The 27,546-nt window shown below is 50.4% G+C and overlaps 1 protein-coding gene across 8 annotated transcripts; it reads left to right on the forward strand.

Annotated features, from left to right (window-relative positions):
- The first annotated feature begins 3,916 nt into the window (after nucleotides 1-3,916).
- Nucleotides 3,917-26,594, forward strand: MED12 (mediator complex subunit 12). Of its 8 annotated transcripts, none has more exons than XM_070461947.1 (46): nucleotides 3,917-4,238; nucleotides 4,770-4,874; nucleotides 5,082-5,273; nucleotides 5,410-5,566; nucleotides 6,622-6,803; nucleotides 6,993-7,103; nucleotides 7,212-7,466; nucleotides 7,838-7,984; nucleotides 8,144-8,243; nucleotides 8,374-8,510; nucleotides 8,872-9,003; nucleotides 9,347-9,473; nucleotides 9,930-10,159; nucleotides 10,672-10,752; nucleotides 10,888-11,058; nucleotides 11,249-11,393; nucleotides 11,560-11,610; nucleotides 11,920-12,038; nucleotides 12,230-12,373; nucleotides 12,808-12,971; nucleotides 13,175-13,306; nucleotides 13,725-13,952; nucleotides 14,129-14,273; nucleotides 14,440-14,560; nucleotides 14,921-15,022; nucleotides 15,123-15,236; nucleotides 15,485-15,660; nucleotides 15,841-16,020; nucleotides 17,076-17,147; nucleotides 17,590-17,723; nucleotides 17,892-18,053; nucleotides 18,293-18,404; nucleotides 18,562-18,651; nucleotides 19,085-19,194; nucleotides 19,426-19,561; nucleotides 19,784-19,945; nucleotides 20,838-21,299; nucleotides 21,503-21,653; nucleotides 21,809-22,014; nucleotides 22,173-22,247; nucleotides 22,340-22,394; nucleotides 22,470-22,557; nucleotides 24,694-24,928; nucleotides 25,745-25,846; nucleotides 26,027-26,108; nucleotides 26,319-26,594. In XM_070461947.1, the coding sequence occupies exons 1-46, from the start codon at nucleotides 4,140-4,142 to the stop codon at nucleotides 26,360-26,362; spliced, it is 6,525 nt and encodes a 2,174-aa protein (XP_070318048.1). In that variant the 5' UTR covers nucleotides 3,917-4,139; the 3' UTR covers nucleotides 26,363-26,594. The 8 variants fall into 8 exon arrangements, with proteins under 8 accessions (XP_070318048.1, XP_070318050.1, XP_070318043.1 ...); XM_070461949.1 differs by having other exon boundaries at nucleotides 20,925-21,299; XM_070461942.1 differs by having other exon boundaries at nucleotides 22,340-22,557.
- Nucleotides 26,595-27,546: the final 952 nt, after the last annotated feature.

A 27,546-nucleotide genomic window follows, 5' to 3' on the forward strand; every position in this document is an offset into this window, starting at 1 on the left:
TCCCTGTGGAGACTGGCAAGGAGGTCTGACTTACAAGAAGATTTCAGAAATGAAGGAACAACAATGCTAGCTTCAAACTCCTCATCTTGCCCTGAATCTGCTTCTCTTCCTGTGTCTGAATCTCATTTAATGGTATCATCACCCTTTCAGTCACCCAAATTTGAAACCTCAAAGTCATCATCAGTTTCTCCACCTCCCTCATCCTGAGAATCCAATCAGCTCTCCTGTCATGTGTCTCCCAGCCATGTCCTTTCTGTGACCACAGCCACTGTGCTAGATCAGCCTTTTATTCCCTCTAGTCACCATCAGTACTAGAACCCACGAACTGGCCTCCCTTTCTGAAGGCCCCCTGCTCTCAAACACATTCTTCATTCTGTTGCCAGATGTACCTTCCCCCAAACACAGATCTGACTGGAGACTCTATATACATAAATTGATTATTTAGTAAACATTTATTGAGGCTTTCATATGTGCCAGGCACTGTGCTTATTTTCTAATCTACGTTAATTTTCCGTGGGTTAAAATTCTTCAGGGTTAGCTCAAATGTTACCTTCTCCAATATGTCTTCATCTCTCCAACCAGAATTAGTCTTCCCATTGATTCAACAGCATTTTGTTATTGTTACTTTTATTTGTTATTTGCTAGTTTTATTTTATTTTATTTTTGCTAGTTTTATTATTTTTTATTTATTGTTGACTGAGATCAAATCAGTCAATTCTAAAGGAAATCAGTTGGAGTATTCATCGGAAAGACTTATGCTGAAGCTGAAACGCCAATACTTTGGCCACCTGATCTGAAGAAGTGACTCATTGGAAAAGACCCTGATGCTGGGCAAGATTGAAGGCAGGAGGAGAAGGGGATGACAAAGGATGAGATGGTTGGATCCATCACCGACTCAATGGACATGAGTTTGAGCAAGCTTTGGGAGTTGGTGATGGACAGGGAAGCCTGGCGTGCTGCAGTCCATAGGGTTGCAAAGAGTTGGACACCACTGAGTGACTGAACTGAACTGATTTATTATCATGTTACTTTTATTACAACACTCTATCTTTTCTCTAAAAGGCAATACCATTATAGAAAGAATGTGAAGAGTCAAGAAAAGTACGATATCATTTATATGTGAAATCTAAAACAATACAATAGAAAATTCCCTGGCAGTCCACTGGTTAGGGCTCCGGACTTCCTCTGCAGGGGGCACAGGTTTGATCCCTGGTCTGGTTGGGGAACTAAGATCCTGCAAGCTGCTTGGTATGGTCAAAAAAGAAAGAAAGAAAAAAATACAACCAACTAGTGAATGTAACAAAAAAAAAGAAGCAGATTCATAGATACAGAGAACAAACTAAGGGTTACCAGTTGGGAGAGGGAAAGAAGAAAGAAAGAAAGAAAGTGAAGTCACTCAGTTGTGTACTGACTCTTTGCGACCCCATGGGCTGTAGCCTACCAGGTTCCTCCGTCCATGGGATTTTCCAGGCAAGAATACTGGAGTGGGTTGTCATTTCCTTCGCCAGGAGATCTTCCCAACCCAGGGACTGAACCCAGGTCTCCCACATTGTAGGCAGGCGCTTTACCACCTGAACCACCAGGGAAGTCCCAGGAGAGGGAAAGGAGAAGGGAAATATAGGGTAAGGGAGTAAGAGACACAAATTTATGTATAAAATGAGCTACAAGGATATATTATACAATATGGGGAATATAGCCAATATTTTATAATAATTGTAAACTTTAAAATTGTCAATGGCTATATTGTACATCTGTAACATATAATATTGTACATCAAATGCAGGTCAACTTTAAAAAGCAGGAAAAAAAAACAAAACCAAAAAAAAAGCAGGAAAAAAAGAACAGCAACAAGATGATACACTACTTTAAAAAAGAGAGGGAGAGAAAGTTGAGAGAAAAAAAATCCTAGTCTCAACTGTTACATAGTAGCCATATAATACAGGGCAAGTGAACTTCCATTCTGAAAATCAGCTTCCTCAACCACAAAATGGATACAATAATATCCCTAACTCAGTTTTTTTTTTTTTTTGGCAGGCCGGGGTGGGAGGGCGGATTAGAGACAATGTCTGAAAAACATCTGACACTTAATAGGTGCCTCTCTCAATAGAGCAAGGATTCTTAACCTGGAGTTCATGGACCCTTAGAGGATATGTGAATAAAATTCAGGAGAGGGCCTAAGAATCTTCCTACAGAGTCAGACACCACTGAGCGGCTGAACTGAACTGAACTGATAGAAAGTATCTAATCTCTATCAGTTCAGTTCAGTTCAGCCGCTCAGTGTGTCTGACTCTGCCGCTCCATGAACCGCAGCATGCCAGGCCTCCCTGTCCATCACCAACTGCTGGAGTTTACCCAAACTCATGTCCATTGTGTCAGTGATGCCATCCAACTATCTCATCCTCTGTTGTCCCCTTCTCCTCCTGCCCTCAATCTTTCCCAGCATCAGGGTCTTTTCAAATGAGTCAGTTCTTCGAATCAGGTGGCCAAAGTATTGGAATTTCAGCTTCAACATCAGTCCTTCCAATGAACACCCAGGACTGATTTCCTTTAGGATGGACTGGTTGGATCTCCTTGCAGTCCAAGGGACTCTCAAGAATCTTCTCCAGGCGAGGGTGGGATGATCTGAGAGAACAGCATCGAAACATGTATATTATCAAGTGTGAAACAGATCATCAGTCCAGGTTGGATGCATGAGACAAGCGCTCGGGGCTGGTGCACTGGGATGACCCAGAGGGATGGGATGGGGAGGGAGGTGGGAGGGGGGTTCAGGATGGGGAACACATGTAAATCCATGGCTGATTCTTGCCAATGTAAGGCAAAAACCATTACAATATTGTAAAGTAATTTAAAAAAAAAAAAGAATCTTCTCCAACACCATAGTTCAAAAGCATCAATTCTTCAGTGCTCAGCTTTCTTTATAGACCAACTCTCACATCCATACATGACCACTGGAAAAACCATAGCCTTGACTAGACGGACCTTTGTTGACAAAGTAACATCTCTGCTTTTTAATATGCTGTCTAGGTTGGTCATAACTTTTCTTCCAAGGAGTAAGCGTCTTTTAATTTCATGGCTGCAATCACCATCTGCAGTGATTTTGGAGCCCCCCCCCAAAATAAAGTCAGCCACTGCTTCCACTGTTTCCCCATCTATTTGCCATGAAGTGATGGGACCAGATGCCATGATCTTAGTTTTCTGAATTTTGAGCTTTAAGCCAACTTTTTCACTCTCCTCTTTCACTTTCATCAAGAGGCTCTTTAGTTCTTCTTCGCTTTCTGTCCTAAGGGTGATGTCATCTGCATATCTGAGGTTATTGATATTTCTCCCGGCAATCTTGACTCCAGCTTGTGCTTCTTCCAGCCCAGCGTTTCTCATGATGTACTGCATATAAGTTAAATAAGCAGGGTGACAATATACAGCCTTCACGTACTCCTTTTCTTAGAAAGTATCTATTTTGTATATCTCTATGCGCATTTTTTCTGGGAAGAAGGGCCTTAGCTTCCATCAGCATTTTAAAGGGATTGTGAAACACAAGAGGTTAAGAACCTCAGTCATGGACCATAAAGACCTTGAGGGATTAGAGCCGACCTTTCAGGGTTTAACACGTGCTTTCTCATGCATATATAGTTTCTAATCTTCTCAATAGTCCCTTAAAGGAGGTGTTAGTAGTATACCTATTTTTCAGATGCGAAAACGAAGAAGCGGTTGAAAAAGGGAAGAGTTCCTACAGACAACCTAGCCCTTAGAACCCAGTTCCAGTAGGAGGTCATCGCCTCGGCCGCCTCCCACCTCGCAGGTTCGTATTCCCAGCGCAGCACACGACTGGCGGACGCTGCAGGAATCTTGACTGAGTGAAATCCACCTCCCGCGGCGGGCGCCGAAAAGCTCCGGGGGCGCGGAGCTCCGCCCCACGCCGGGCTGGGCGGGCCCGCCCCCGCTGCGGTCGGTATTGTCAGACGGTTCCCGGCGTCCCTCGGTTTCCCTCGGTAGTTTCCGGCAAAGATCGGGAGTTTCTAACGTGCCCCTTGTAGTCTCTCGGCTGCCGTCCTCGCCACTGCCGCCCCTCTTTTCGGCTCCCTCTCCCCCTCCCCCCCGCGGCCGGGCCCGACTGGCGCCTCTGGCGCTACGGGCTGGGCAAGATGGCGGCCTTCGGGATCTTGAGCTACGAACACCGGCCCCTGAAGCGGCCGCGGCTGGGGCCTCCTGATGTGTACCCTCAAGATCCCAAACAGAAGGAGGTGAGTTCAGAAATTCGGGCTCCCAGGGGGCCAGGGGCCAGCGATCGGCATAGGAGGAAGCACTGATGGCTCGGGGAAGCGGGGGCGGGGCGGCTCCGTGGGAGCGAAAGTCCCGAAAGGGGGAAGAGTAAAGTGGGCTGGTGTCGGAGAGTAAGACCTGGGGGAGGTGGGGGCTGGTTCCTGGGCTAGAACCGGGAGTGATGTTGGGGCCACGCTGGAGGCGCCCCCTCTACACACACACACCCCAGAAAGTTGTCTGAGACGGCTGGGTGAACTAAGGCTGCTTGTAAACTCGCAGGGGAAAAGTGCTGTTGAGGGAGCTTTGGGGGATTGGGAATCTTAGTACTGTGGGGGTGAGGGTGGGGTCCAAATGAATATAAGAGATTATTTTTAAATAACAATGTGTTATCTACTCCCCAATCCTCTTCCTATTTTTTTCCACCCATGTTCCCTTCTCTTCTGCCCTCTTCCACCGCCACCACCTCCTCCCCCAAGGAAGAAAAAAGCTAAAATGTTGTTTTCCTGCCTCAGGATGAATTAACGGCCTTGAATGTAAAGCAAGGTTTCAATAACCAGCCCGCTGTCTCTGGGGATGAACATGGCACCGCCAAGAATGTCAACTTTAATCCTGCCAAGGTGAGACAACACTGTCAGGCTGAAGGAAAAGGCTGGAAGAATCTGAGAGGGAGCAAAGGCCCTGGGTTGGGAAGACATAAAGGGATGACCTAAATGGTGGTGTTTTCCTTCGTAACCTAATGCTACCACATTGGCATTTGCCCATCAAAGGCACATCCACCTTTCCGCCCCTTCTTCCCACCCTGAGGTGTAGTTTTCTTCCCTCAGATCAGTTCCAACTTCAGCAGCATCATTGCAGAGAAGTTACGTTGTAACACCCTCTCTGACACCGGTAGAAGGAAGCCCCAAGTGAACCAGAAGGACAACTTCTGGCTGGTGACTGCACGATCCCAGAGTGCCATTAACACTTGGTTTACTGATCTGGCTGGCACCAAGCCACTCACACAACTTGCCAAAAAGGTGAGGTACTGTTTCCTGTTCTTCAGGCCAAAGAGGGGAACATGAGTACCAAGTACCCTATGATTCTCAGATTGAAATACATGGGTGTCAGCTCACTGGGGTGAGAGAGGTTTCACTGTTTGCAATGTCCATTCAGGTCCCCATTTTCAGTAAGAAGGAAGAAGTGTTTGGGTACTTAGCCAAATACACAGTGCCTGTGATGCGGGCCGCCTGGCTCATTAAGATGACCTGTGCCTACTATGCAGCAATCTCAGAGACCAAGGTTAAGAAGAGACATGTTGACCCCTTCACAGGTGAGTAACTTCTAATACCAGGGGTCTTACCACTAATCACTTCAAAGAGTGGTAGAGAAACCTTGAAATTACCCTCCTTCCTCATCTATATTCCTTGCTTCTGCTTTTATCTTGAGTTCACTCAGTAAACATCAAGTGTCTTGAGTATCTACTGTATGTGTACTGGGCTATAAAGATAATCACTACCTAATCCCTGCCCTTAGGATGCTTATAGTCTAGTAGGGATGCTAAGGCCTCTGTACAAATCCCACAATTAAATATAGAAACATAGTGTCAAAAGTGGAGGCAGGGGCTTCCTTGGTGGCTCAGTGGTAAAGAATCCACCTGCCAGTGCAGGAGACATGGGTTTGATCCCTGATCTGGAAGATCCCACATGCCTTGGAGCAACTAAGTCTGTGAGCCACAACTATTGAGCCTGTGCTCTGGAGCCCATGTGCCCCAACTACTGAAGCCTGCACACCCTAGAGCCCGTGCTCTACAAGAGAAGCCACTGCAATGAGAAGCCTATACTCCACCACTAGAGACTAGCCCCACTTACCACAATGAGAGAAGCTTGCATGCAGCAATGAAGACCCAGAGCAGCCAAAAATAAATAAGTAATATTATGTAATATAAAAAAAGTGGAGGCAGAAGTTTCTTTGAGAATTCAGTGAACAGAAAGGTTATTTTCTTTGGGGGATACCTGGAAAGGCTTTAGGAAGGTGACATTTGTTTTTTTTGTTTGTTTAGTTTTAATTTATTTTGTTGAAGTATAGTTGATTTATACTGTTGTGTTAGTTTCTGGTGTACACCAAAGTGATTCAATTATACATATGTGTGTGTGTTTGTCCATATTCTTTTTTGCATTCTTTTCCATTATAGCTTATTATAGAATATCGAATGTAGTTCCGTGTGCTATACAGTAGGACCTTGTTGTTGAAGGTGGCATTTGACTAGAGCCTATACGGGGATGAATAGGATTTAGAAACATGGTGACTGGGAGTGGGGGTGGGGGACAGAAGGTGTTCTAAGCAGAGGGACGCTGTAAAATAGCCATCTTCCCATCTTTTTTCTAGAATGGACTCAGATCATCACCAAGTGCTTATGGGAGCAGCTTCAAAAGATGGCTGAATACTACCGGCCAGGACCTGCTGGAAGTGGGGGCTGTGGCTCCACTATAGGGCCCTTGCCCCATGATGTTGAGATGGCAATCCGGCAGTGGGACTACAATGAGAAGCTGGCCATGTTCATGTTTCAGGTAGGAAGGAGAGTTTGTCATGTGTGGCATGGAAATGAGCCTAACCTCATACTCTGCCAACATGGAGCAGAGTCCATCTGCCACCTTGCCCCACTCGTGGTTTTCCTCATCCTTTCATTTACTTTCTCTGCCTCATCTCTAATCGTTCCTGTTCAAAACTCATCCCCTTCCCACCCCTGGTGTCCATAGGACGGAATGCTGGACAGACATGAGTTCCTGACCTGGGTACTTGAGTGTTTTGAGAAAATCCGCCCTGGAGAGGATGAATTGCTTAAACTGCTGCTGCCTTTGCTGCTTCGAGTAAGGCCTAGGATTTGGGGGGTCTCAGGAGGATTTGAGGAGATATAAGGCACAAGAGCTGTGTCCCTTGGAGAGAACTGGGGGGGTTTGATCATCATGTCTTCACAGTACTCTGGAGAGTTTGTTCAGTCTGCGTACCTCTCCCGCCGCCTTGCCTACTTCTGTACACGGAGACTGGCCCTGCAGCTGGATGGTGTGAGCAGTCACTCATCTCATGTGATGTCCGCTCAGTCAACAAGCACACTGCCTACCACCCCTGCTCCTCAGCCCCCAACTAGCAGCACACCCTCTACACCCTTTAGTGACCTGCTTATGTGCCCTCAGCACCGGCCCCTAGTTTTTGGCCTCAGCTGTATCCTTCAGGTAGGTACTGGGTGGTCCCATGAAAGTATTCATATTAAAAGGCATCTTGAGAAGAGTCAGGTGCTTGTCCTGGAAAATGGGAGTGATTCTAACTTGGGGGCAAAAGTAGGCACTGAGAATTTGCTTGGAAATTGTTGGCTTCTCATTCATGGGGTGTTAGTTCCTTTTCAGTTAATACCCATCCAAGCCTAAATAGCAGACCCAAAGCCTTTAGGAGGGTAGATGAGGGGAGGAGCTCAGAGATGGGAATGGTGCCACCCCAGGGACTCAGAATGACTTTGGATCAGAAGCCAAAGGGTGGGGTCTTACAGTGGGCCTCTAGACAGGTAGCCATGGAAACCGAGTTTGACTTAGCTGTTTCTGTCTGGCAGACCATCCTCCTGTGTTGTCCTAGTGCCCTGGTTTGGCACTATTCACTGACTGATAGTCGAATCAAGACTGGCTCACCACTTGACCACCTGCCTATTGCACCCTCCAACCTGCCCATGCCAGAGGGTAACAGTGCCTTCACTCAACAGGTAAGTCTGACCAATAGCCTGGTACCTCCAGGGGACTGGGACGTGAGAGAAGTTACTTGTTCAGAAATAGTGACCTAGTGCCTGCTTCTGTTCTTTTAGCCTGGAGCCCTGGCCTTTTTTTAATGCCTTACTACATCCTTAAAGCCCTCCTTTTTGCAGGTCCGTGCAAAGTTGCGGGAGATCGAGCAACAGATCAAGGAGCGAGGACAGGCCGTTGAGGTTCGCTGGTCTTTTGATAAGTGCCAGGAAGCTACTGCAGGTGGGTGCCAGAAGACAGACAGTAAGAAGAATGTTTGAGGAAAGGATTAGGATGGTAAGGACATACAGATCTGAGAGTTGGTGTAGACCAGGCCTGTAGTTAAGTCTCCTTTACCACTTTTCCTCCTTAGGCTTCACCATTGGACGAGTACTCCATACTTTGGAAGTGTTGGACAGCCATAGTTTTGAACGCTCTGACTTCAGCAACTCTCTCGATTCCCTCTGTAATCGAATCTTTGGATTGGGGCCTAGCAAGGATGGGCACGAGGTAATAAGCAAGAAGGGGAAGAGAAGTGAAACAGAGCAAAAGCACCAGTATATATGAGGGGAAAGTGTGGTGAGGCAGTGAAGCCAGAGGATGTCTGAAGAGACAACCCATCTTACTGAGCCTAGGATATTTTAAGATGAGTCTGCTGCAGCTGCTAAGTCACTTCAGTCATGTCCGACTCTGTGCGACCCCATGGACTGCAGCCTACCAGGCTCCTCTGTCCATGGGATTTTCCAGGCAAGAGTACTGGAATGGGGTGCCATTGCCTTCTCCAAAGATGGAGTTTAGTTGCTGGGAAATTGGAACTTGGTTCTTTGTCCTCAACTCTACCTTACTTACCCTGTCTTCCTTTGGTCTCCAGATCTCCTCAGATGATGATGCGGTGGTATCATTACTGTGTGAATGGGCTGTCAGCTGCAAGCGTTCTGGTCGGCATCGAGCGATGGTGGTAGCCAAGCTGCTGGAGAAGAGACAGGCAGAGATTGAGGCTGAGGTTAGGGGCAGCCCATGGGGCAGTGGCAGTTGGGATCAAAGCCAGATTGAGCTGGTAGTGGGACCAAAGTTGAAATTGTGAGAGTGAAGAAGTGGTAAAAAATGTACAGGGAAAGTTGAGGACATAAAGGAAAAGTAGAAAGGAGCAGAACCATGTAAGAGTTAAGAGTAGTGACCAAGGTGCAATTGGGAGATGGTAAAGAAAATGGGAGTCAGGGGAGGGGAGTGGAAGTAAAAACCTTGGGGATGGAGGCAAAACAGTCAGTAGTTCAAGGATTGCACATGGGCAAGTGAAGAAAGAGTTGTTGAAACCCAATCTTACAGTCTGTTCTTTCTTCTTACAGCGTTGTGGAGAATCAGAAGCTGCAGATGAGAAGGGTTCCATTGCCTCTGGCTCCCTTTCTGCTCCCAGTGCTCCCATTTTCCAAGATGTCCTCTTACAGTTTCTGGATACACAGGCTCCCATGCTGAGTATGGACCTGCCACTCTCTGGTTCCCTCTGCCTAGACTCAGTCATCCTGTCATCAGAAAGCATAGTGAAGGGCCTTCTGGGATATATTTCGGTCTTGAGCTCTAAGCATAATGACTTTTGGACATAATTCTAGTCTTTGATCATCTTACAGTTCAACAGGGTGGAAAAATAAAGACAAGAATAAGAATGAGAGCATACAGTTGACGCATTTTCACATATAAATAGCAGAGATGCTGTATTCCTTTAGGAGATGGTGTGTGGGGCAGAAGGTGGGGTAGGGTAACCAACGACACTTCATCCCTCAATAGTTTGGGTTTTATTGTTTTTTTTTTTTTTGAGTCATTTCTATTCTTGTCTACTTCAGGTGCCTAGGAGCACCATGCCTTCTGTGTATTTCTTTCTGCCTGTTTCTTTCGTGCTCCTCTAACTCATCTTTTCTCCTTCCCTCTCTCCAGCGGACCCCCGAAGTGAGAGTGAGCGAGTGGAATTCTTTAACTTGGTACTGCTGTTCTGTGAACTGATTCGACATGATGTTTTCTCCCACAACATGTACACTTGCACCCTCATCTCCCGAGGGGACCTTGCCTTCGGAGCCCCTGGTCCCCGGCCTCCCTCTCCCTTTGATGACCCAGCTGATGACCCAGAGCGCAAGGAGGCTGAGGGCAGCAGCAGCAGCAAGCTGGAGGTGAGTGAGCTTTTCCTTGTCTTAGATTGTTTCTTCTTGACAGCCCCATTTTCCTGGCTCTGGGAGTCCTCTGAGAATCCTTTACCAAGTAAGGAGGGTAGGATTTGCTTAGTGCTTTGAAGTTTAGCAAACACTCTCAAGTTATTTTTTTTTTTTCATTTGATTCTCACAACAGACCTGTGAGGTATTGTTTTTCTTTTGGGGGGAGCTGTGTCACACAGCTTGCAGGATCTTAGTTGCCCAACCAGGGACCACGGCAGTAAATGTGCCGAGTCTTTGCCACTGGACCACCAGGGAATTCCCCCCCTCCCCCCCATGAGGTATTCTTATCCTCATTTTAAAGCTGAGAGAAACCAAGGCCTGCAGAGGTTAAGGGACCAGTCAAGGCTTGGATCTGGAACCAGTGCTTTTCCCAGTATGAGCTCCTCACTTTGACTCCAATCAACCATTCGAGATGGTGGGGAGCAGCTCCTCAGGGCTAAAGCAGCTTCACTTCTGTTCTCTACACTCAGGATCCAGGGCTCTCAGAGTCTATGGACATTGACCCTAGCTCCAGTGTGCTCTTTGAGGACATGGAGAAGCCTGATTTCTCAGTAAGTTACATACTGGTGTGGAAGCATCCAGCTCCTGAGATCCTTCCGTTACTCCACTTTGGGGAGTTTCTTTATGCGCCCTCCTCAATCCCTTTGTCTTCCTCTAAACGTTCTGCCCTTTCACCTTTCTCTTAGTTGTTCTCCCCCACTATGCCCTGTGAGGGGAAGGGCAGTCCATCCCCTGAGAAACCAGATGTTGAGAAGGAGGTGAAGCCCCCACCCAAGGAGAAGCTAGAAGGAACCCTTGGGGTTCTTTATGACCAGCCACGGCATGTGCAGTATGCCACACACTTTCCCATCCCCCAGGTACCGTTCGCCAACACCTTCCGACCCTCTGTTCTGAGCCCAGGTTTCTGTCCAAGGACTTTGCCAAGTTCTTGAGGGTGTGGTATGCTGGGAAGGGTTGGAGTGCTGGGGTGCTGAGGGGCATGGAGCATGCTTTTGAGAGGAGGGAGAGTGATCCCTGCTGGAGTCTGATGGTGCCGCTGGGATGCAGGAGGAGTCATGCAGCCATGAGTGCAACCAGCGGTTGGTCGTACTGTTTGGGGTGGGAAAGCAGCGAGATGATGCCCGCCATGCCATCAAGAAAATTACCAAGGATATCCTGAAGGTTCTGAACCGCAAGGGGACAGCAGAAACTGGTGGGTTTGAGGCACCTGAAATGGATCTCCCCCAAAGAGCACCTTAGTCAGTCTTCCCTTCCCCAGCATAGGGAACTCCCAGTCATGTCCCAATGTCCTGTCTCTTGGAGTCTCCTGAGAGCTCTAGTCCTTTTGAAACTTCCCCCCTCATTCCCCCCCTCTGCAGACCAGCTTGCTCCTATTGTGCCTCTGAATCCTGGAGACCTGACATTCTTAGGTACCTCACAGTAAGCCCCATACTACCCGCCCTCCCTCTCCCTTCCCTCCCTCAACCTAGCACCTCCCTGTATGTACTCCTCTAAGGTCCACATCGTCTGTGGTCCTCCAAACCTTTGCTTCACTGTTCCCTTCCCTTCATCCCTCCCCCACCCCTTCCTTGACCCTCCCTTCCCGTCTTCCCTCTTCCTTCCTTCCCTCCCTCCCTCCCCCTTTCCCTCCCCACCATAGCCTTCTCTCCATACCCCCCACCCCCAGTTGCCTGGTTATCTTCCCTGTCCTGACTGGTTCCTTTCAACTGTCCCCTCAGGTGGGGAGGATGGACAGAAGCGGCGACGAAACCGACCTGAAGCTTTTCCCACTGCTGAGGATATCTTTGCTAAGTTCCAGCACCTTTCACATTATGACCAACACCAGGTCACGGCTCAGGTGTGGGCCTAAGTCCAGCCCCCTTCCCACATTCTGGCCTCCTTGTCCTGTTTTCCTTCTCTCCTTATCTTTTTTCTCCCCCAGGCAGGCTAAGCCTCCTGTTTTCACCCCCTTCCTCCATCATCCTTTCCTGCTGCCCTGGTTCTTCCCACCTCTCTCCAGTCCCATCTTACTCCGACTGCCCTTATCAGGTCTCCCGGAATGTTCTGGAGCAGATCACGAGCTTTGCCCTTGGCATGTCATACCACTTGCCTCTGGTGCAGCATGTGCAGTTTATCTTCGACCTCATGGAATATTCACTCAGCATCAGTGGCCTCATCGACTTTGCCATTCAGGTGGGGGAGTTGGGGAGATGAGGGAGGAGGGATTTTGTGCAGTACAGGGTCACAAGGACAAGAGCAGAGGCTTAAGCCAGTGTCCCAGGTTATTTGGAGGGACCAAAAGGCTAGTGTCGGGGGAGTGGCCCATGAGCTAAGCCAGCAGGAATAGAGACTCAAGTGCTCGCTGGGGAGGCCCAAGAGATGGATTAGAGCACTGGGCATGGACTGTCCTTCCACTGTGGACTTCATAGGATTGTATCCTGGACACTGGGTAGATAATTGATGTGGCTTGTCGTTAGTAGAATAAAAGGCAGTGGCATATGCCACTGGGGCCCTTCCAGGCTGAGGCGTCTCTAGCAGGAAGGGGCTCCGGTTTTCTCACAGGAAGGGGAATGATGTATAACATTCGAGGCCTCTTCTTGTTTCTCAACCCCCACTTGCTCTGCTAGCTGCTGAATGAACTGAGTGTAGTCGAGGCCGAACTGCTTCTCAAATCCTCAGATCTGGTGGGCAGCTACACCACTAGCCTGTGCCTGTGCATCGTGGCTGTCCTGCGCCACTATCACGCCTGCCTCATCCTCAACCAGGACCAGATGGCACAGGTCTTTGAGGGGTAAGTGGGGTTTCAGAATAAGCAAAACCCATGGGGCCCCGGTGAAGGCTGTTGGAAATGACCTGCAGAGAACACATAGGGCTCTCGCAATGCAGAAGTGCATGCCTTCCTGGTAGGGAGGGGAGAGAACACTGTGGAGGGATAGGAATCTTGGTGCCCAGACCTGCCATTGTTCCAGGCATGACTTTGTCCCTTCTCGACAGGCTGTGTGGCGTAGTCAAGCATGGGATGAACCGGTCTGATGGTTCCTCTGCAGAACGCTGTATCCTTGCATATCTCTATGATCTGTACACCTCCTGTAGCCATTTAAAGAGCAAATTTGGGGAACTCTTCAGGTAAGAGAGGTGGAAGCTAAGGGGTAGAGAGTGGGGCCTCATCCCATCTCCTCGCTACTGCCCAACTCAGGAGCAGAACACAGCCTACCACCCTGCTGTGTCTGCAGGGTCATTTGGGGACAATGTCCTCTAAGTGTTCTTGGTCCCCGAGGGTGGGCCTCCTTCCTCATCAGCCTTGCTTCCAGCCCACGCCTGCAGGGCCCACGCTCCTCCCCGCTTCCTGGGGCCCCTGTGCCTTACCCTCACTGGGTTTTTTCCCTGCCCAGTTGGTCGGCTTTGTCCCATTTCCCCTCTTCTTGCCTTAAGGGCCTTGGTCCCTCATTTTCTCCTTTTTGTCCTTTTCTCCTCTTTCCTGACCATCCCTCTGGCTCACTAGCACTTCCTCAATACTGCTCTCTCCTCTCCCCTACCCCTGCAGTGACTTCTGCTCCAAGGTGAAGAACACCATCTACTGCAATGTGGAGCCATCAGAGTCCAACATGCGCTGGGCACCCGAGTTCATGATCGACACTTTAGAGAACCCCGCCGCTCACACCTTCACCTACACGGGGCTAGGCAAGAGTCTTAGTGAGAACCCTGCTAACCGCTACAGCTTTGTCTGCAATGCCCTTATGCACGTCTGTGTGGGGCACCATGATTCGGATAGGTATGGGGCGTACTGAGTGAGGCATGGGCACCACGCTCCCGCCTGATGTTGGGAGGGATGACTTGCCCGGGAGGTACCACAACCTTGGTTATAGCCGGGGTAGAGATGAAAAGTTAATGAGCCTGAGGTTTTGCCGGAACAAGGTTTTTCCTGAGGGCATTTGTACTTTTCCCCAGGGTGAATGACATCGCCATCCTGTGTGCAGAGCTGACCGGCTATTGCAAGTCACTGAGTGCAGAGTGGCTGGGAGTGCTTAAGGCCTTGTGCTGCTCCTCTAACAATGGCACTTGTGGTTTCAACGATCTCCTCTGCAATGTAGATGTGAGACTGGGGGTGGGGGTGCACTGGGCAGTCCCCAGGGCAGGAGTCTGCGCCCAGTGACTGTGAGAGCGGAGGGACAGCTTTTTGCAGAATGGAGGCCCAGCACTCCGAGTAGAAGAACTCTCTCCACACTGAGTCCTGGTGTATGTCTGATTTTTTCCTCCAGGTCAGTGACCTGTCTTTTCACGACTCCCTGGCCACTTTTGTTGCCATCCTCATCGCTCGGCAGTGTTTGCTCCTGGAGGATCTGATTCGCTGTGCAGCTATCCCTTCACTCCTTAATGCTGGTAAACTACCAATTCGTGACCTCTAGAAAGTCTAGACCTCCAATGTCAATACACACTCAATGGCCATACTCTCCTTGTTCTGTGTGGGGCTCCTGGTGGCACCAGAGGCCAATTCTGTTGTGTGCCTCAGGCTGGGAGGGGCCTCTTTCTGACCCTGCACCTGTATCCCCAGTCTTTCCTGTTCCTGACCCGTCCAGGTTCTCCCCTCTACACTATAGAACAGTTGGCTCCCTCACCTCTCCTCCAATGTGTTATCTCCTTTAGCCTGACCTCAGCCACCCTTTTAGTGCCTCACCACCCACAAACCCACATATAGCCCACCTTCATCCTTTCCCCTCCTCTGTGTCTTCTTCTCTGTAGCTTGCAGTGAACAGGACTCCGAGCCAGGGGCCCGGCTTACCTGCCGCATCCTCCTCCACCTTTTCAAGACACCTCAACTCAATCCTTGCCAATCGGATGGAAGTAAGTGACTCCATCCAAGCTAGCCTGCCAAGGAAAGTGTGGCTACCCTACCCCCACCGTTTCTACTTTGGCTTCCCCTGACTTCAGCTCTCTCCTCCAGACAAGCCTACTGTAGGAATCCGCTCCTCCTGTGACCGCCACCTGCTGGCTGCCTCCCAGAACCGCATCGTGGATGGAGCTGTGTTTGCTGTTCTCAAGGCTGTGTTTGTACTTGGTATGGGGGTAGGAAGAGTGGTGCCAAAATTGTGTATAGGGTGGAGCGCCAGCTAAACTACAAAGGACAGTCTTTCTCTCTCCTAAAGGTGGTCTCTCTGACCTTTATGGAGGAGAGGAAGGAGGGAAGTATGTTTCTGTCCCATAGGGCAGGATTTGGGGAGTGCTGCTTCTGTGGCTCTGGGGCAGGTCTCCATACAGCATTGGGATCTCACTTTGCCCTCCGTATCTCCCACCCATGAACCGCAGGGGATGCAGAACTGAAGGGTTCGGGCTTCACTGTGACAGGAGGAACAGAAGAACTTCCAGAGGAGGAGGGAGGAGGTGGCAGTGGTGGTCGGAGGCAGGGTGGCCGCAACATCTCTGTGGAGACAGCCAGTCTGGATGTCTATGCCAAGTACGTGCTACGCAGCATCTGCCAGCAGGTCAGTCTCACCTTCTCCCGCAGACCTCTTAAATGCTGCTATATAATATAGTCCTGTTCCCTGTCATGATCACACCACCTCCCTGCCATACCTCTTGTCCCTCACCAACCCCTGGTTCATCCCCCTTATTCCTAACCCCCTCACTGGTTGCCCCAGTCCCCTGATTCTTGGCTTCCTCAGGAATGGGTAGGAGAACGTTGCCTTAAATCACTGTGTGAGGACAGCAATGACCTGCAAGACCCAGTGTTGAGCAGTGCCCAGGCCCAGCGCCTCATGCAGCTTATCTGCTACCCACATCGGCTGCTGGACAACGAGGATGGAGAAAACCCACAGCGGCAACGCATTAAGCGTATTCTCCAGGTAGGCCAAGGTGATGGGGGTCTTGGAGGAAGCAGTGGGGCCTGAACCTGGGGTGAAATGATGGGAACCTTGAGAGAAAAAGAGAGGGGGAATTAAGTAGGAAGATTAATGAGGATATGGACAAAAGGTGGTGAGAGAAACAGCTCCAGCATGGGTTTTGAAGTCAGGCCAATATGGCCTAGACTCAGGAGTGAACCATTGTGTGAGGGCACACAAGTGGCTGGAGGAGGGCTTTGGCTTATCAGTGGGAGACAGAGCATCTGGGAGGTCTAGGTTTTGGTCTTATGTGTCTGGCATGTCGGTCATAGCTCAGTGATGAGTAGTAATGCTGTTGGAAAGCTACTGCTTATTGAGTGGCTGCTTCATGCTGGGTACTGTGCTCAGTAATCTACATAGATTTCCTCAGTTAGTCTTTACAACCCTGTGAAGTAGGTATGAATATCCCTGTTTGAGCATCAATGAAATTGAGGCTTGAAGAGGTTAAGTAACTTGCCCAAGGTTCGGTAACTCACGCAGCTGGTAAGTTTAGAGTCAGTATAGGAGCCCAGGTCTGCCTGCACCCTTCCTGCCTCACCACATTGCTGCAGACATTCATGTGACTGGGGGGTGGAAAAATAAAGCTGTTGAGGAAAACCTAAAGGAATGAGGCCTCTTCAGCTGAGAGAAGATAATGCCTCAGAGAGATTAACTAAGACTAGCCCTCGGGTCTGTAAAGGACTTTGAAAACAGGAGTGGTGAGCCTCAACGTCAACATCAAAGATTTAAGTTAAGCATTAAGCAGAACTTCCTGATGCTGAGGAATGTGAGGCTCTGGAGCAGGAAACTGGGGAAGATGTGAAAATTTTCCAAAACCACTTTTGAAATAGGATAGATTTTTTTCAGCCATTTTGGATTATTTAGGTGTGATCTTTCCTAAAGAGTGGAAGTTGAGGGCCCTTTCAGACCTCCAGGCATATGTGATTCAAGGTTGTGAGAGATCAGGGGCTGGCATCAGGGTACTAAGTGGCTGGGCTGACACAGTGATGACTAGCTTGCTGATGGGGTCTCTGTCACAGAACTTGGACCAGTGGACCATGCGCCAGTCTTCATTGGAACTGCAGCTCATGATCAAGCAGACCCCTAACAATGTGAGTGGTTCCCAGACCCTCTCCCATGCTTACTTCCAATAATATGTGTCAGGGAAGGGAGCTGCCATAGAAGAGCCTAGGTTCTACCTTTGGGTTCTGTAGATAAGAGAGGATGGGAAGATGGCGGATGTGTGGAGTCGATGATAAGGGGCATGGGTTGAGAGTGCTGGGGCTGTGAGCTGTGGGGAAGGTTGGCAGCTGTGGTAGTAGAGGCTGTTTCTGTGGCCACAACTGTAAGGGGGTATGTAAAGAAGACAGTGGGGCACTGGAGAAGTACTACAAGGTGGTGGAGGGCATAATGCCCAACAGAGTTGTGTCCCTACCCTCCCATCAACCTCCATGGGTGCCTTCCTCTGTCCTCATCTCCTGTCTCTCCTACTATCTCTTTGCCTTTGCCAGCGGCTAACCTATTTACCTGCCCTGTGCCTTTCATCCTCCTTAGGAGATGAATTCCCTCTTAGAGAACATTGCCAAGGCCACAATCGAGGTTTTCCAGCAGTCTGCAGAGACAGGGTCATCTTCTGGAAATGCTGCAAGCAACATGCCCAGCAGCAGCAAGACCAAGCCTGTGCTCAGGTTGAGTAGAAATGTGTTAGGACCCATCCACTTCTGAGTTTTCTCTTCCAGTAGTGTAAATGATTTCAGCTGCCCAGAGATGTCAGGCATGTCCATCTAGAAAAGAGAGGAGGGATTGTTCCAACCTTGCCTGGCTCCTCTGTAACCCTACGTGTGCCATCTCTCCAGCTCCCTAGAACGCTCCGGTGTATGGCTGGTGGCTCCTCTCATTGCCAAACTGCCCACCTCAGTCCAGGGGCATGTGTTAAAGGCTGCTGGGGAAGAGTTGGAGAAGGGCCAGCACCTGGACTCCTCTTCCCACAAAGAACGTGATCGACAAAAGCAAAAGAGGTAAAGCGGCAGTTGTGGGGCTGGGATTGCAGAGTGGAAAGGAGAGGAGGCCCAGGGAGGAAGAGAAGTTGGGGCAAAGAGGTGAGGATCAAAATCAGAAAAAGGTACAATCGGAGGAGAAGAGAGATGGTCAAACAAGAGGCTAGATCTTAAAAGAGTATAGAGTTGGGGGCTTGGAGGAATGAGGTTGGAAGTTGCCTGACCTGGTCCTGTTCTTTTTCTTCTCCTCCTGTCTCTAGCATGTCCCTGTTGAGCCAGCAGCCCTTCTTATCCCTGGTGCTGACATGTCTGAAGGGCCAGGATGAGCAGCGTGAGGGACTCCTTACCTCCCTCTACAGCCAGGTCCACCAGGTATGGGTCTTTGGGCCTGGAGCTAGGCAGGAGGGCAGAGGAGGATGCAGCCAAGAGGCCACTTATGTACTCTTAATCTTCAGTATTTTCTGACAAGAACACCCTATTTGACACGATGAAATCCCTGAGCTGTGTGTTGTACTTGTTTCTGTCTTAGATTGTGAATAATTGGAGAGATGACCAGTATTTAGACGATTGCAAACCAAAGCAGCTGATGCATGAGGCACTCAAACTGCGGCTCAACCTGGTGAGAGGGGGAGCTGGGAAGAAGGAAAGGGGTGGAGCTAGGACCTCAGACAAAGAAGCCCCAGCCCGGGAAGGCGAGGATGCAGATGAGGACCCAGGCTCGCCTGGATCTTCATGTATTAACCCAGCTCTCCTAGAGGACGTGGGACCTGAAAGTGGTTAAGGAGACTGTATCCTTGCAGGGACCCTGCCTCAGTATTGTAGATTCTGACTGGGCCCGAGAAGCCCTAGACACCTATTGTGGAGTGTTCAATGAGATCCTGGATGTCCTTTGGTCCAACTCCATCATTATATAAGTAAGGAAACCAAGGCCCAGAGAGGTCGAGAATTAAGTCATTGGCTTGAGAGCATGTAGCCCAGGTTCTAATCTGAGCTTCCTTAAAGGCTGGCTTCCGCCCCTGAGCCATCTGACTGACTTATTGTGGCCCTGGCAGGTGGGGGGCATGTTTGACACGGTGCAGCGCAGCACCCAGCAGACCACAGAGTGGGCTGTGCTCCTCCTGGATATCATCATCAGCGGCACTGTCGACATGCAGTCCAACAAGTAAAGCGTCCCCCTCCCTTCCCTCCACTTTCATCCCCAAGAGGAGCCCCTCCCCCAAACCAGGTGCATGACCGTGGCAGTAGATGTGGCTGACACTTTGGGCTCTGAGGTCCAGGATCTGGGGTTTCTTACACGGTTTGGGTGCCTGCTCCCTGCTCATGTCAAAGCCGGCCATCTCTGTCTGTCTGAAACTCTTTCTCCTCTGGTTTTCTCCCTGGCTTCCTGCTATAGCGAGCTCTTCACCACTGTCCTAGACATGCTAAGTGTGCTCATCAATGGGACCCTAGCTGCGGACATGTCCAGCATCTCCCAGGGCAGCATGGAGGAAAACAAACGTGCCTACATGAACCTGGTGAAGAAGCTGCGGGTGAGCAGAGGGAGCGAGGCCCTTTTCCTTAAGGGAGTCCAGCCTCAGTGATATCATCCTGCCCCCCTACCCTTCCCTCACACATCTGTGTCTTCTTTGTTACTTGTTTAGTGAGGATTTACTGAGAGTTTTCTTCGGGCCAGCTTCTGTGCTGGCCCCTGAGAGGTCCCATTCCTGTTTCCTGTGTCCTGAAACTCTTGTCCCATCTTCTTGTGCCTGCAGAAAGAATTGGCGGAACGCCAGTCAGATAGTCTGGAAAAAGTTTACCAGCTGCTGCCACTGCCCAAGCCAACTCGAGATGTGATCACGTGTGAGCCGCAGGGCTCTCTTATAGACACCAAGGGCAACAAGATTGCTGGCTTCGACTCTATCTTCAAGAAGGAGGCACGTTCCATTATCTTCCTACCCCCTGCTTCCTGCCTCCCACCTTTGTTCCCCTTTGGGCCAGAGCCTCCCCTGCTTTTACCTTGTAGCTGCAACAGGTTCATCGGGCTCCATGAGGAAGCAAGAACCGTCACTGGGGTGTTGAGATAATCACTTAATTTTCCTCAAGTATCTTCTCCCTGTCTTGGGAGTCTCATTCTCTTTCCTTGGTCTCTCCTTTCATCCCTCCCCACTACCCATCATCCCCACCACCTTTATACCTGCCACCCATTTCTCAGCACCCCAGTCTCTTTCCTCTGCCCCACCCGCAGCCCATTCTGCTCCACCCCAGCCTGCACCCCACCTATCTGCCTGGCCGATGGCCCACATCTCTTTAATCCCTGCGTCTCTTTCCTCCCATCCACTTATCTCAGCATAGTTTTCTCTGTCCCCTCTTTCTGTGAGTTGCAGTATTTGTTGAGTAGTCATCATCATTGTGTGTAGTAGAGGGAGAGGAGAATAAGGATCTGGGGTTCCAAATCTGAAGCCCAACCTGTTCCTATAGGTGTTCTCTTCATTGTTTTCCTGCTTATTTGTCTCTGTCTATCTTTCTGTGTCTCTCTCTCTCTTTCTCTCTCTCTCGGCCTGTCTCTTCCTGTTTTTCTCGCTCTCCCTGTCTCTGTCTGTCTCTCTGGCTGCCTTCAGTCTCTCACTGCCTTTTCTTTCTCTGCCTTCCTGTTTCTATATCTGTCTCCCTCTGATTGTCAGTGTCTGTCTCTGTCTCCCTCTGCTCCCTACCGTCGTCCCCTCTTCATTCTCCCTCCCCTGTGTGTATATCCATGTCTGTCTGTCTTCCTCTCACCATCTTCCCTGAATCTACCCATGAACTTTTTTTTTCTTTTGTTGCCAACAGATGCTTTTCCCTCTCCTGCAAGCCTTCAAGGTCTGTGTTGTAATTTCCAAGTTTCAGCAGCTCACTATTTTTCATTTTCTGGAGCAGGGTCTTCAGGTTTCCACCAAACAAAAGCTCTCTCCCTGGGATCTTTTTGAGGGCTTGAAGCCATCAGCGCCACTATCTTGGGGCTGGTTTGGAACAGTCCGGGTGGACCGGCGCGTGGCCCGTGGAGAGGAGCAGCAGCGGCTGCTGCTGTACCACACACACCTGAGGCCCCGGCCCCGTGCCTACTACCTGGAGCCACTGCCACTGCCTCCAGAAGATGAGGAACCCCCTGCCCCCACCCTGTTAGAGCCTGAAAAAAAGGCTCCAGAGCCCCCCAAAACTGACAAACCTGGAGCTGCTCCACCCAGCACTGAGGAACGCAAGAAGAAGTCCACTAAGGGCAAGAAGCGCAGCCAGCCTGCCGCCAAGACGGAAGTGAGCACCACTGCTGCCGTCCCCGTGCATGTCTTTCCCAGCCTCCCTCTCTTCCTGATCCTGGTTGTGGGAGGGCTGGGGGCATTTGAGGAAGGGGTACTTTTAGAATTAAAACAATGAGCCACATAGCTCCACCTCCTGTTCTACCCTCCTTTCCCACTTGACCCCAGCCCTCTCACCTTCCTCCCCTGTCGTTCACACAGGACTATGGAATGGGCCCAGGTCGAAGCGGCCCCTACGGAGTGACAGTGCCTCCAGACCTCCTGCACCATGCCAACCCTGGCTCCATCTCCCACCTTAGCTACAGGCAGAGCTCCATAGGCCTCTACACCCAGAACCAGCCACTGCCAGCAGGTGAGTACCAGCCACTGGGTGCGAGGGACTGACCCAAACATTCCTCCCATCTGAAGGGTGATGCCACTTCTCCCAGGAGCTATGGATGCACGGGGCACTGAGCAGGGGACGGAGGGACAAAGAGCCTAAAGAGGTCAGCCGGCTCCCCTTTCCAGGTGGCCCCCGCGTGGACCCATACCGCCCCATGCGGTTACCGATGCAGAAGCTGCCTACCCGCCCACCTTACCCTGGAGTGCTGCCCACGACCATGACTGGTGTCATGGGACTGGAACCTGCCCCCTACAAGACATCTGTGTACCGACAGCAGCAGCCTACAGCGCCCCAAGGACAGCGCCTTCGCCAACAGCTCCAGGCAAAGATAGTGAGAGGGGCCGTAGGGAGGGCCGTCAGGGAGAGGGGCTTTTGAAGGTCACAGGAATTTGGGGTCTTCACAAGGACATGCAGAGTGGGAGATGCAAGAAGTGAGGTGGCAGAAAGCATTTCCAGAGTTTGAGTTTGTTTCCTTTTTCCCTCTAACAGAGTCAGGGGATGTTGGGACAGTCATCTGTCCATCAGATGACTTCCAGTTCTTCGTACGGTTTGCAGACCTCCCAGGTAAGGGCGCAAAATGGGGAGACTTGGGGAGCTTGAGGCAGGCTAGTCTGCACATCCCTGGCTCTGACACCCGCTTTCTTCCTCCCCTCCAGGGCTATACTCCTTATGTTTCTCATGTGGGATTGCAGCAACACACAGGCCCTGCAGGTACCATGGTGCCCCCCAGCTACTCCAGCCAGCCTTACCAGAGCACCCACCCTTCTACCAATCCTACTCTTGTAGATCCTACTCGCCACCTGCAGCAGCGGCCCAGTGGCTATGTGCACCAGCAGGCCCCAACCTATGGACATGGGCTGACCTCCACTCAAAGGTACCCAAGTGAGCCAGAGATGGCGGAGACACTGAGGCTTTTAATTTGGGAAAATCTGGGCCTGGATGTGGTGAGACTAGTCAGAACTTTTGGAGGCATCAAGAGCACGTACCTGGCCACTTGGCCTGTCGACATAAAATGCCAGAGCTGGAAGGGGCACTGGTAGCCAGTACTCTCATGCCTGCTTCCCAACATTTCTTTGAGAACCGAAGAGGATAAATCACTTATATGCTTATGAGAAGGAAAGACCTGGAGTTCATGATGCAGTGTGTGGGAAGGAGTTATCTAGCTACCATTAGAGCAGTTTAGTGCTGGAATGGGCCAGCGAACACATCCTCCCACCTTACTGAATGTCAGTTAGACCTTACTTAAGACATTGTAATCATGTCTTGAGGTTCTGCAGCTTAGGGTTGAGAACACTGGGGGGTGGACCAGAAGAAAAGTCCCTTACTTAGAGGTACTGATTAAGTGCCCACTGTGTGGCCAGCACTGTGCTAGGACCAGGTGGGGTGAGGAAAGCTATTTGAAACAAAATCCAAAGTCCTTCACCACACAGAATTTTTGCTCTAGCTGGGAAGAAGAGACTTATTCAGAAGAGTACCTAGAGAACGTGGTAATGAAAGATACAATCAGCTGTGCAGTTGGGTGCTGTGAAATAAAATGGGAATTCAGGAAAAGTGGGGGATGATATCATTGTGGGCCTGAGTCATCAGAGAAAGTTTCATGAAGGAGGTCAGACTTGAGTTGGCCTTTGAAGGATAGCTGTGATTTGGATTTGTGGGGAGGAGGAGAAGGAGAGGGATCCCAGGTAGAGGACGTAGCATTAACAAAGACATGTAGGGTGGCTGGGAGGACAGGCAGGAGAAGAGCTTGGCTAGAGTTTAAGATTCATGCCAGGGACGGAGTAGGGATAGGTTGGGAGTGGAGAGGTTGAGAGAGAGCTTGGAATGCTTGGCACAGGGTTGAGACACAATCCCAGAAAGTGCTCTTGATCAGGAAAATGATGTGATGATTTGGGTATGTTGAGAAATTAACGTGGGTCTCGTGGAGAGGATGGGCTTCCCTTATAGCTCAGTTGGTGAAGAATCTGCCTGCCAATGCAGGAGACATGGGTTTGATTCCTGGGTTGGGAAGATCCCCTGGAGAAGGAAATGGCAACCCACTCCAGTATTCCTGCCTAGAGAATCCCATGGACAGAAGAGCCTGGCAGGCTACTGTCCACGGGGTCACAAGAGCAGGACATAACTTTGCAACTAAACCACCACCACGTGGAGAGGATGCAAAGGGAAGGTGACAGAAGACTTTAGACAGGGACCCAGCCAGTAACCTATTGAGGTGAAGTACAGATTGGGGTCAGGAAAGTGTAAGGAGCAGTAGAACTCAGCAGTCTTCAAGACCCTGACAATAGTAATAAGCTGAACAACCTCAGTGAGTGTTGATAGAATAGCTAGCCTATGCTCAGGCTGTGTTTCATTTTCATAAGAGAAAAACAGCTACAACAGAATTGAAAAATCCCTAACCATGAAGGTTGCTGCTGCTGCTAAGTCGCCTCAGTTGTGTCCGACTCTGTGCGACCCCATAGATGGCAGCCCACCAGGCTCTGCCATCCCTGGGATTCTCCAGGCAAGAACACTGGAGTGGGTTGCCATTTCCTTCTCCAATGTGTGAAAGTGAAGTCGCTCAGTCGTGTCCGACTCTGTGCGACCCCATAGATGGCAGCCCACCAGGCTCTGCCATCCCTGGGATTCTCCAGGCAAGAACACTGGAGTGGGTTGCCATTTCCTTCTCCAATGTGTGAAAGTGAAGTCGCTCAGTCGTGTCCGACTCTTAGTGACCCCATGGTCTACAGCCTACCAGGCTCCTCCGTCCATGGGGTTTTCCAGGCAAGAGTACTGGAGTGGGGTACCATTGCCTTCTCCGACCATGAAGGTTAGGAGACACTATAAGAGGGAGTTGTCTTTGCTTCTCATTCCCCAACTTAGTAATCTGTCAGAAGCCAAAAAGGCTCGTTTGGTTGGTGACAGAAGTGAATGAAATGGCCTGTTGGTGTTTCTTTGGGGTCAGAGACCTGGGGCTCATCTGCCCCTCTCCCCCCACAGCCCATGCCTTGATCTCTGCCTCTCCTTGTCTTTGTAGGTTTTCCCACCAGACACTGCAGCAAACACCCATGATAGGCACCATGACCCCACTGGGCCCCCAGGGTGTCCAGGCCGGCATCCGGTCGGCTTCCATCCTGCCTGAGCAGCAGCAGCAGCAGCAGCAGCAGCAGCAGCAGCAGCAGCAGCAGCAGCAGCAGCAGCAGCAGCAACAGCAGCAGCAGCAGCAGCAGCAGCAGCAGCAGCAGCAGCAGCAGCAGCAGCAGATCCTGCGGGTAAGGCCCTGGGATTTCATCTGGGATCTGGGAGACCTAGGAGGAGGAGGACGGAGAAGAGGGCAAGGAGAGGCACAGGCTCTTCTGGGTGGTTCTCCTATTATATAGAGTGAAGTAAGTCAGAAAGAGAAAAACAAATGTCATATATTAACACATATATGTGGAATCTAGAAAAATGGTACTGATGAACCTTTTCTCAGGGCAGCAGTAGAGATGCAGACATGGAGAACAAACTTGTGGACACAATCAAAGGGATTGAGAGGGTGGGATGAATTGAGAGAGTAGCACTGAAAAACATACATTACCACATGTAAAATTAGAGCCAGTGGAAATTTGCTGTATGACTCATAGAGCTCAAACCTGGTGCTCTGTGACAACCTAGAGGGGTGGGAAGGGGGTGGAAGGGAAGTTCAAGAGGGAGGGGACATATGTACACCTATGGCTAATTCATGTTGATGTATGGCAGAAATCAAACAAATATTATAAAGCAATTATTCTTCAATTTAAATAGATTTTTTAAAAAAGACGAAAAGATAGTGGCAGTGCAAGTATCTTAAGTACCTGCAGGGGAGCTGGCACGTAGTGGGGCCTTGAGAAGCTAGTTCCCTCCCTCCCCCCTTTTCCAGGGGTCCTGGTTGGAGAGAGTTGGGGGTCATCTGCTGGGCACTCCAGATTAGATTTTCTCTACAGCTGCCTGAGCAGGGAAGGCAGCAGACCCAGAGTTCCCTGTGCTTCCCCTGCTCTCCCTGTTCCCTCCACCAAGCAGCAGCAGCAGCAGCAGCAGCAGCAGCAGCAGCAGCAGCAAGCAGCAAGCAGCAGCAGCAGCAGCAGCAGCAGCAACAGCAGCAGCAACAGCAACAGCAGCAGCAGCAGCAGCAGGCAGCACCGCCTCAGCCCCAGCCCCAGTCCCAGCCCCAGGTAGCTGCTGGGCTCCAGCCCCCACCCCCCGCCCCCAGTGGGGCAGCAGCGTGTGCAGCTAGGGAGAGGCAGGAGGCAAGCCCAGGCCCTCTACAGGGTGGGGGCGGGGGGGGGGACGTGAAGATGGAGAAGGATGGGGAACATTAGAGTTCCATCTTCCATGTCCTGTTTTCATCTCAGTTCCAGCGCCAGGGGCTTCAGCAGACACAGCAACAACAACAGACAGCAGCTTTGGTCCGGCAGCTCCAACAACAGCTCTCTAGTAAGCCTGCCTTCCTGCCCAAGGAGTGCCCCCACAGAATAACTGGGGGTGGGGGTGGGGGAGGGGTGGAGGGTAGAGGTCAAAGTAGCTGAGGTGATTGCTTCAGGTCCAGCTTGTGGGGGGAAGCATTGCCTGAGTGGCTCTCCTCATGCTTGGCTCCCCTCACCCCTGCTTGGCTGCCCATCCCTGATAGTCTCTGGTTTTTCACAGACACCCAGCCACAGCCCAGTACCAACATATTTGGACGCTACTGAGCCACCTGGAGGAACTGCTTGTGCACTGGATGTGGCCCCACCGTTTCCTCTTAATTCCCAGTCCTCTTCCCGGGCTAGCACCAGTAGTGGTTGGGGCTCTTCCCTTAGGCTCCATTTTTAATGAGTTTTTAGTATTTTTGTTAATGTGAGGCATTGAGCTGTTGGGTTTTGTATATTATTTATATAGAGACCCCAGAGCTGTTGCACCCAATACACAGAGCTTCTTTGCAAAGGAAGTGTGTGAATCTGCGTGTCCGGGAAGGGTGGGCTCTTGGAAGGGTGTGGGGGCTGGACCAGCAAGTCAGCACCTTCATTCTGTTCAGATCATCTCTCCTGTTCACCTTCCACCCCCTACATTTCTGAATTCTAATTGGATTGCTACCATCTCTTCCTTTCTCTAACCTGGCAACACATTAAGACTTGGAGCCTTAGTGTCTCAATAAGGGCAGCTCATCTTCTCATCTAGATGGTGTGACTTCTGTATAGCTTGTCTCCATGGAGGAAACACTGCTGGGATTGGAGAGGAGCCACTGGACCAGGGGAAAAATCACTGGAACCTGATTCTCTTTCCACCCACCCCACATACTGGGTTTTGAATAAGCTTCAGGGTGGGGGGTGGGGGTGACAGACACTGCCTATCCTTTGGGCCACCTTGTATGGTCCCCATCACGCACCAAGTGATATCCTAGATAGAGAAGTTCCCTGAGTCACATTTCTGGGACAAAACATTATCCTCCATTGGTAAGTGTTGCCATCACATAGGTGGGGGAAGGACAGAATGGTTCCAGGAGGAAAAGAAACCAGTGAAAGGAAGCACCCTTTTCTCTCTCTGCTCTGTTACTGGAACTGCTTGCTTTCACACGACCCATCTTCACAGTTACCCAGAGTGACCTCCTCACTCCCATCTTAATAGTAGAGAAAACTCAAAAATGTTGCTCCAGAGTCATATTTGGAACTGGCAGGGCCATTTTCAGCGCCCTTGCCTTCAGGTTTGGGGCTCAAGATCTAAGACTATCCATGAGAGGAAACTGGTTTACTGTCAGAAACTGGTTTACTGGTGGGGCTGGAAGAGGCCAGTCCCAACCTCATACGTGGGTGGATTGGACGATCGGACTTCAGGATACCATCCAGGCCATGGTTGCACTCTAGCACTGGGAAATGTCAGGTGTGCTGGTAAAACCAGG

Source organism: Odocoileus virginianus, chromosome X, assembly GCF_023699985.2.
Source record: "Odocoileus virginianus isolate 20LAN1187 ecotype Illinois chromosome X, Ovbor_1.2, whole genome shotgun sequence".
NCBI lineage: Eukaryota > Metazoa > Chordata > Mammalia > Artiodactyla > Cervidae > Odocoileus > Odocoileus virginianus.

Bases quoted from the DNA above. Each gene is read 5' to 3' on its own strand.
- MED12 (XM_070461942.1), top strand. From the start codon at position 4,140: ATGGCGGCCTTCGGGATCTTGAGCTACGAACACCGGCCCCTGAAGCGG. The intron at 4,239-4,769 runs GTGAGTTCAGAA...TTCCTGCCTCAG, and splicing joins AAGATCCCAAACAGAAGGAG to GATGAATTAACGGCCTTGAA. The intron at 24,929-25,744 runs GTAAGGCCCTGG...AGCAGCAAGCAG, and splicing joins AGCAGCAGCAGATCCTGCGG to CAGCAGCAGCAGCAGCAGCA.